Genomic DNA, 9,914 nt, shown 5'->3' with positions numbered 1-9,914 from the left:
ATATATATATATGCGTATGCATATATGATATACCAAACACATGACATGTCCTGCCACCTTACACAATGCCACACTTTGAAAGCCGTACAGGACACTCGCATGCAAACACTGACGTTTTCAATTAGTCTGTCCTTTTTAAAAGTTCTCATCCTCCGTCCCAAAAATGGGCATTTGTCCCGAACGGACAGACGGACCTTTCCATCCCGGAGACTGAATTCCCATCTCTGCTTTATTGTATGTACTGAATTTATGCTACTTGTGCCGTTATTCTTAATAGTTTTTCCTATTCTGTTTTATTTGGACTCAATTAGAATAAACAGATGTATTTATTGTCTTTAACATTGGATTTAACTCCACCACTTTAGTTAAGTTCCCCTTTAATGTGTCATTTTTGGACTAATGCCTTACATCTAGGTTGTAACAGGTCCCTTGATGGTAATTTTCTCAGGCAATTGACTTTTGAATCATTAGAAGAGGCCTTCTCTTTGAATCACCGTGCATAGCTGGGCAGCTGCAACCTCTTGTGAGAATGCGTTGCAACTGTTGGTGAAGACTCTGACTAAATATAACCGAAATAGTCCAAAATAGCAAATGTCAAACAAATACTGTTTGAACTAGCGTGACCATTTTTATGATGTTGTATATTGAAGTAGAATGAGAATATTATTAAGTAGAAGACATTTACTGTATTTATATATATATATATTTTCTCCATGACTACTCTCCATCCCTTTTACAAATCAGCCCCGGCTTCTGTCTCTCTCAGTGTAGGTAAAATATTTGGAGTTCAGAAAGGAGCGAATGGCTGTTAATAACAAAAACAGTGAGGGAGAGTATACTAAATATGCAGACCTCCTTTCTCTGACCACAAGTAGTTCGACACAAGTAAATCCATCGGCCAGCCCTTGTGTAAACTTCTGACACTGTGACTGTAAGTAAACTATCCTCAGTGAGAGGATTTCTCATTGCTTCATCTTATTGTGGTAAAACATACCAGATTTCTGCTGTTTCATTTTGTTATGTTCTACGAATTTTCAGTCTGGCCACGAATGAGCGGTGACTCGAATAGAGAAGCTAATTGGCCGTTAAAAACGAACGTCAAAAAGTCCGACTTCGTCGTGCCAAAACAATACTAACTGACTCGTAGTTTCCAGTGACATTTCTTCCTTCACTCTCACCCGCCCTCCAACATCCTCTCTTGTTACCTTCACAGCCCTCCCAGACTATGATGGAAAACCACAGAAGTTGAGGTTGCTGCAGTATGTACGTGGGGCGTGCACGTTGTGTATGAAAGTGCGCTGCGCTAGCGCATTGGTGTATATGGTGTATATGTTTTCCAAAAAGTGAATATGAGGCTCGCTAAAGCGCTTTGGACAACATATGGTGTGGATAAAGCGTGATATTTGTCCATTTTATTCACCATTATGATCAAATTGGATTTTTCATTTGTTGCATGGTGATGCGTTTGCACGCGTACAGTTGACAACCCATTCAAGTTGATTTAAGATTCGCTGGTTGAACGGTAAACGAAAGCAAAGCTTTTGGTTGTGCATTCGAGCTGTAATGAATAGCCACCCAATTTATGGATGTTTGTCCCTCAATATGGTGAGAAGGAGGGTATAACCTGAACTGGTCGCCAATCGGTCATAAAGCCACAAATAGACCAACAACCATTCACACTTCTATAGATAAAGAGTCTTGAATTAACCCAACAAGCAAGAATTTGGAATGTTGGAGGAAGTCAGAGTACCTGGACAAAACTCCACTCACTTGATTTTTCAAATAGGCATCTGCTATTAGCTGCTAGCCTTATCTGCGCATTAACTAGCTTGCGACAGGCTAGCTGCGATTTACTTAAGGTACATGCAGTACCTTGTGTTTGGACTCGTAGTGGTTAAAATATTCAGTTTTATTTTCATGACTATATTGTGCTTCTTCGAACACTGAACACTAATATTTTATCCAAGTCATTTTACGTCCACATTTAATCCAAGATAAGATTCACATTTTCACCATCCAAAAAGTTTTTGGATGGTGAAAATTTGAATCTTATCAGAGACTATTCAAAGACTTTCAATAAAAGTTATGAGAATAAAAACTTTCTATTGCCAGGAAAAAAAATAGTGGTTTTTAAGAAATGTATTATATTTGCAGTTTTAAAGCTTAATATTTCAACTTTTATGACTATTTCTTATTTCTTTTCAGTGTGGGCAGGTATTATTGTACACTGGATTCATCCAATCTTGTTTATTTCTTTGGGAACAATATGTTGACCTCCAAGGTTTCTGCTCCAAAAAATGTGTGATTTCTGCAAATCAAAGTTTTTTTGTTGTTCTTGTATTCGTGTTTTTTTTTTTCCTAACCTAACATCCTTACACCCTCATAAGAACATTCTGTCTCCAGAGTTGGATCAAAGGTCGCAGCCTACAGTGGTTGCAGAACAAAGTTAAAACATGCATTGTTGTTTGACGGCGCCTTTGACGCACTTCCCCTTCAAGCTGTCTTCTCCGCGTGTCTGAGCTAAATTTGTGGCTTTCCTGATGTGTTGGCAGAAGTGAAACTCAAAGCACCATCGGAACACACATACAGGAAGCGAAGGTACAGTGTACACAATGAAGAATGGTTGAGGGGGTTGCAGCAGACATCAAACGTCTGCTTTGTTGTAAGACATTGCAGCAAAAAATCACACCGCGGCAAAGGTGAAGCCACATTGAATGTTATTTCTTGTCAGGAATACATTTAAAATATTTGTGGCGAAAGCAAAATGTGTCCATCAAATGTCATACTTTCTATTAGAAACTAAATCCAATGTAGTTTGATATCAACTTAAAGGGCAGAAAAAGGCAAAACGTCCGACCAAACGGAGCTTTATTTAATACGTCACATGCATTCACCTTCATGACATTTGGTACAAAAAGAGCAATAACAAGAACTGTACAGTGAAAAGAACAGAATATAAATGACATTTTGATATTACACAGCAGGGACTTCAAGTTAAAGTGCTGCATAGTTTTGCTACAGAGAAAGCCTCCTTAAAAAGCATGCCAGAGGAATCGGGGCGAGTTCCTGGTTTAGTACATGCAGTTGGGAATTTCAAATGAGGCATAAACATATTTGGGGGACTGGAGGCACACTTCGTCTGCCAGACAGATGGAGGTCTTATCGAGATTTGGGAATATGTCACACATCTTGAAGACGATGCTGCGGGCCCATCGTCATTCGCGGACAAGGACGCAACGTCGTCAGGGGGTCTTGGGCCTCTTCTTTTTACAGATGAAACGCCCTTTTAATTCTAATCTTAACCTTTTCCCCTAAAGCGGCGAGAGCGGGGCTCGCCCCGCTCAAACGTGCTTTGCTGTAGATCCGTCCTTCTGCTCGGCGGCAGTCGGCCGTGTTGCCCCCTCCTGCAGCCTGTTTTCTCCTCCTCTCGACGGGGCTCTTCACATCTCTGCGATTGAAAAGAGATGGGGAGGATGCTCAGGAGGCAGATGAGGAGAGGGGCATATTGGATCTCACGCCAACGTGTGGACTGAAATGAGTGTTTTGAAGTTAAAGGGGTGAAATGATTAATTTGTAATATTCACAATCTTTGTGGTGACAGCGCTTGTCATGAAATAGCCATGCTCTGCTGCTCACAGAAGAAGAAAAATCATCTTCAGTGTTATAATAAAATGCATATTCATGAAATTTGTCATCGGGCTTTTCATCCATCACAGTAGTGAACAGAGGAAACACGCATCAAGAAAATATATGTTGCGACTGAGCAAGATTTTATAATTTGGAACTTGTTCACCCAAAGTCGAGGCTTGACTTGCTTGACTTTTGCCGCAGTCATTTGGATTTACTTGAAATTTGAAGGTTAAAACACTGAACTGACTTATGATTTGCTCATGGTGTATGTGACTCCTCGCACCTCTGCCCATTGGATGAAGTCAAGAAACAGGTAAGGTATATTATTATTATTACGTGTCTGTATGAGTGCGTCGTCTGCTTTGGCTTGCCCAAAATAATCTGAGTGATAGATTTTTTTATATTTTTTTTTTCTGAGACTGAGTAATGTTTCTTTGCTTCTTCCACTAACACTTCCAATTCCAGCACTTCAAATTTAGTTTTGTGCTTGTACTGCTTCCTCAAATTTTCCACGGTGATACATCAAAGCTACCTGAAGTGCAAAAGCCTCTTTTAGAAAGGCCATTCCCCACCACTTTTCCACCTGTTGCCAATGATGCCTCAATCTGTTCATGTAAACACACAATTTACTGCCTGTTATCTTAGGAAATCAGAACCGCAAGAGGTGCTCAGAGACTCCAAGAATGAGGATGGTACACGATGCGTGTGACTTCACCCACAACTACTATGGCTTTTCGTGTGTAAGTGTGTCAGGAAAGAATACCAAAAAAGATTGAGTGATAGAAGTTCTAATTTCCTTAACTACACACCAGCAAGTTCCCGGTCCAACACATCAATGAAGCTCTCCAGCTCCCTCGTGTCTCCCAGCTTGGCTGCAAAAAGAGGACAGAGAGAAAAGGAATTAAAAAAAAAAAAAAAAACAGAGCAATGGAAAGATTTTGAAGCAAGCTCATTTCTTTGGTATTTCCATTGGAACAACTGCTGTGAAGTAACAGAATATCAGATGAACTGCTTTTAGACAAGGAAAATATTCACTTTTTTTTTTTCAACAAACTGAGTTAAAGTTCATCCCCAAAACTTGACAGATTGCAGCCTCCCACAGAGATCTGTCTGCATCACTTTGTGACGTGGAATCAGAGTAAGCGGCCCCTCCGGGTCACCCTTGTTTTGCTTCCATTGATATGTAAAAGTCCTCGCTGTGTATGCGTATGCGGGCAAATACACCTGCATTTGCACCTATACAAGATACAGCACTGTGACATGGCACAAAAGGCCCTGCAGGAGACACCACATCCACAGACACGCTGTTGTGTAAAGCAAAAAAACCAAAAAAAAACAAAGGCAAACAACATCGCTTTAGGTGCCAAACATGATAGTGATCACAGCGAGAACAAACACGATCTGGACGAAGATCTGCATATGCATACCTTTTGGTGTCAGCGTTAAGCCTGCTGTGTGCAGCTCTTCCTCGCTGGTGTTCAAACTGTTGCCCAGAGAAGCTTCACTGCCTGCGAGGAACAACAATTACCACTTAGAAGACCGCACATATACAGTATTTACTGTGTATATACATGATGTGGTTGGCCATGTTTGTTTGGCCACCTGTTTTTTTTTTAAGTAAGAAAGCTACTTTCGGATTGATGAGGGACGACTCCATCGAAGCCATTTTGGCTGAAAATCAACAAATTCTTCATTTACGCAGAGCCTCTCCAACGTAATGGTTGCCCCCCTGGCACATGCACATACAGTACCTATGGCAGTTTTTTTTTTTTTTTTGAAACCTCAGCTATTTACATTTGACTTTAGTTTAGTTTCGTTTTGATATCGAAATGACATGCATCATTGCACTTTGCTTACACCAAAATATTGATTTCATTCACCTGTGTGTTTAACATACAAACTCCAACACATTCAATATATTCCAATTCCTGAAGCATCAAATGAGGGAACATTTCATACTCCACCTGCATCCCCACTTCAGGGATCTTCATTACACAAATGCACTGCAGTCATTGCTAATTATTTGATGCAAACCTTACGCTGTTAATTAAACGCACTGAGATGACGTTGATTCAGCAAATACTATTTTATAGTTTTTTTTCTTCAGTCAAGAATTACCTCTGTTTCGTGCACCAAGCAGTGCCTTATGCTGCAGGCTGGTAAATGAGAATACAAATGCGTTCTGTGACTCCCAAGATGTTGCTTTTATGTCACAGGCCTCCCATATGGAACATTAGAGGTCAAAACACATTCAATGACGATCACAAAAGGGAGCAAAAGGACATATTTGTTTCTTTTGTCTCATGAACGTTGGTGATTGCATAACAGCAAGAAAAGAAATTGAAAGACTTATTATGCTATTAACAGGCATTATTATTCGAGATGTAACATGTTGGTAGCGTAACACCCATCCATTACCCAAGGGTCATGGGCATGCTAGAACCCATCCCAGCTATCTTTGGGCAGTAGGCGGGGGTACGCCCTGAACTGGGTACCAGCCAATCGCAGGACACATATAGACAAAGAACCATCCGCACTCATAATCACAACTAGGGACAATTTTGAGTGTTCAATGAACCTGCCATGCATGTTTTTTGCAATGTGGGAGGAAAATGGAGTACCTAGAGAAAACCCACGCAGGCACGGGGAGAACATCAAAACCTCCACACAGGAAAGCCGGCGCATGGATTCAAACCCTGGACCTCTACACTGTGAGGCCAACATGCTAACCAGTGGACCACCGTGCCACCATCGGTGCCACTCATTCAATGCAAATTAAAAGGACAAACCTTCGAGGACTTCTGAAAGTGGACTATTCTTCCCACATATATCAATATTGGATTTTAGAAGTTGATCATTTTTCTTACCGTAATCAGAGTCTTCGACCCCGCTGTCATCCCCCAGTGCCGTGCGGCTCTTGGCCTCCATCAGCACGTGCTGGTATGCGTGTAGGCTGCTTTGAGGGGGGGCCTGCAGCTCATTCACCACATCCTGGAACTCTTGCAGCAGATCATGCAGCTCCAGCTCCAAGTCTGAATGGAAAATGTGACGCCGCTTTATGACAAATTACCAAAGAGTGTGAGCGCGTGGAGGAAACTTCATCACAACCGTTTTTTAGATTGAATATAAGTGCTAGTAAGCAGTGTTGTTTTTTTAAAAATCACCTATGGTGTTTTGACGGTCATACAGAAAAAATATCTTCAGGATTTTGAGACTGATATGAAATGAAGCCGAAGTCAACACTGGAAGGTAGGTTGGTTGGAGTGCAAGTGGGCGAATAAACAAACTGTTAAAAGTGTTACACTGATAATAATATTTGAAGCAAAGCTGAAACGTAAGCCGTGGGCTGCAGTACAATGGCATTTTTTGCAATTACAATCCAACATTTAAAGATAAGCACATTTCTTATTTCCTTGAAAAGAAGAAAGCAGTCCCATGTGGACTATACTGATGATAAGACATTGAGAAATCCATTTGGAATCTAAATATATGCCCACAATTTTGGGAAGGAAAAAAACTTGTGGAATGACTGTGGTGCAAATAAAAACGAAAAGTGGAAAATGTGACAAATGAAACATTACAGCTGTGATAAAAAAAAAAACAAAAGACGAGGTGGGCAAAAAGTGAACAGTTTAAATACGATGTGACTGGGCTAGAAATAGGTTTTAAGAACGTCAAATACAGCTTACAGCTTCTCGGAGAACATTTCTATTGGTGGCTGCCTCTTCTTAAATGGCTATCTGATCCCCATCAGTGCACCACTTGAAAACTAATGGCTCATATAGATGCTGGACTCACCTGAAGTCACTCCTGAGGACATAGTGGCGCAAATCTAGGGAAGAAACAGACAGCAGACTGCTGGGATCAAGGCGTTTCAAGGCTGACTGGAGCTGACCGGAGTTCTCTTATACTGAGCTGAGAAAGGGGGAAGGAGGAGCCAGACCGAGGCAGGAAAACTTGACTTTTACTGTAAGTGGAAAGAAATGGGGGGGAAAGACAAAACAGCACAGACATACAGGGAAGGGCTATTACGCAACTTAGGCTGAGGCTAAAATGTTTTTTCCTTTGAAATACGTGCTGCGGAATTCCTCCTTTCACTTCCTTAGAATGCTTCATAGCATTGATAGCAATGTATTAAACGATGAAAATTATAATTATCGGTGCAATATGTGCGCCCAATATCCCCTAATAGGCACCCAAATGCTTTGGAAAATTTAAAGTGCCTTTTTGTAAATATGCATTTTTTTTTTTCTGATGAGTTCAACAATAAGTCAAGCCGGACCAGACATGATGTTGCTTGACGCAGATCCACGTAATGGGTGCTGAAATCCCAGCGCCCTCTCTATAATACCTCAGCAATATCTTTGGTACTGGACTCTCAAACTTTTAATGAGCATCTCCGGTCTCCGGACTCGGCATCAGGAAATAACACAAGAAAGATAAACGAATAAACTCAATCGTGCTCATCTAAATAGGCATAAATATATTTTCAATTTTAAAAAAATTTTGTTCGTGAAATGAAATAAAAAAAATTTTTTTTTTGAAAAAAAAAAAGAAAAACTACTGATTATGTTTACAAAATTAACTGTAACTGAAGCAAAAATGTCCATATTAGCCTTTGTCAGTTTATATAATGAACAAGTTTTGGGGGTTCATTTCAAACATATGTTATTTATTTCGGTACGGTGGCGCATCCGTTGCGACGGAAAAAGGAAGGTCAAACAGTTGGTTGACAATTGTAGTTTAGTTTACATCATCAAGTAAAGTTAGCACTCAACAAATACTCCATATTTTGAAAAAAATATTAAAACAAATAATAAAACATGTATGAAAATAAACAAAATCAAAGCGTTATCAAAAATATAGAAACTAACAAACTTGGGAAGTCGAAGTCTGAGGACGAATGCAAGTCGATGCGCTGAAACGAGGAAGTGAGGAAGTGAAAAGGATGGTGAAAACAAATAATAAAACATGTATGAAAATAAACAAAATCAAAGCGTTATCAAAAATATAGAAACTAACAAACTTGGGAAGTCGAAGTCTGAGGACGAATGCAAGTCGATGCGCTGAAACGAGGAAGTGAGGAAGTGAAAAGGATGGTGAAATGTAGCAGCCGCTTCAAGGATAAAACTGCAATGATAATTATGGTTCACTGCCAGAGGCGCCACTTCCTGGTTGTGTTTCCCCAACTGCTGCTCCTGTACATCACTTGGTGACTCGGTTAATAGTGACTTCATTTGTCTTATTCCAATCTCACTGGAAATGGACTCCAACCCTCCCGTCAAAGGTTGTCAACATAAGTAATGGGATGAATGCTGAATGCGAGCGAATGCGGCTGAATTTGACACATTTATCCTATCGAATGTGCTTTCTAGAGTGGGAAAATATATGCATTAAAACGGTCTTTCATGAGAAATGACCGAATTGAGATCATTACTTTTAATGACATCTTGAGCTGCGCAGGTATGTGTTGCCGCCTCTGCGCTTAAGGATTCTCTTGCTGCTAGGGAACATGGGTAGCTTGTGAGGTAATGGGGATTGTGAATCTCTTTACTGGGCTGAAATACAGCAGGTCAGTCAAGAGTCAAGTCGGAAGAAATGCCATGCATATCAACTTCTTGTGGCGTCTCGTTACCGTGTGACAGGGAGAATCCCGCTGCGTTGTTAATCACTTCATGCGCACCTTCACAAAAACACAAACGTACTTAAGATGTGCTGGTGCTGTGGAAGAGGAGTTTGGTGGGAGTAAGTACATGACTGTGAGTCGGGAAGACACCCCATTTCCTTCATTATACAGATGCTCAGCTCTCTTTAAATGTTAAGAGAGCTGAGCACTCGGGCATGAAGTTGAAACTTTATCTCTACCTGGGAAAACTCCAGTAGGCGGTCAGGCTGAAATAAAACAAGGATGTCAAATCATGAGAAAAATGAAATACAGTTTTTTTTCCTTTTTTTGTGTGTGAAGAGGGGTGGGGTGTGGGGAGGCGGTGGGATAACACATACTTCTCACAGCTGGTTCTTTCCCTCATAAGAATCTGCTGGTTGCGGGCCTTCCAGACAGCATACGTGGAAGAAAAGGAGTGAGGCATGTTGGCCAGCTCACTAACTCTTTCCAGATCCGGACCAGTTTGTGACTCAGGAATATCGGCGGATAGATGCAGCAGAGGGAATTTCAACACCGCTGAGCAGCAGATGGATTGTGAAGCAGGCTTCCTCCCGGGGACTAAATCAAGAGATGCGTTCTTGCACACAATGTCATGTGACCCTCAGAAGACCTTGCACAG

At 40.9% G+C, this 9,914-nt stretch overlaps 1 protein-coding gene across 1 annotated transcript; it reads right to left on the bottom strand.

The window, feature by feature from the left end:
* Nucleotides 1–2,851: 2,851 nt before the first annotated feature.
* On the bottom strand, nucleotides 2,852–7,551 carry LOC109515933 (regulator of cell cycle RGCC). Its single transcript, XM_019870087.1, has 5 exons — nucleotides 7,429–7,551; nucleotides 6,498–6,662; nucleotides 5,058–5,138; nucleotides 4,440–4,502; nucleotides 2,852–3,448 (listed from the first exon to the last, which is right to left on the bottom strand). Exons 1-5 carry the CDS (start codon nucleotides 7,448–7,450, stop codon nucleotides 3,441–3,443), a joined length of 339 nt encoding a protein of 112 aa, XP_019725646.1. The 5' UTR covers nucleotides 7,451–7,551; the 3' UTR covers nucleotides 2,852–3,440.
* Nucleotides 7,552–9,914: the final 2,363 nt, after the last annotated feature.

The sequence above is a fragment of the Hippocampus comes genome, unplaced genomic scaffold (genome assembly GCF_001891065.2).
Source record: "Hippocampus comes isolate QL1 unplaced genomic scaffold, H_comes_QL1_v1.1 scaffold9, whole genome shotgun sequence".
Lineage (NCBI taxonomy): Eukaryota > Metazoa > Chordata > Actinopteri > Syngnathiformes > Syngnathidae > Hippocampus > Hippocampus comes.
This window is presented reverse-complemented; position numbering and strand designations above follow the sequence as displayed.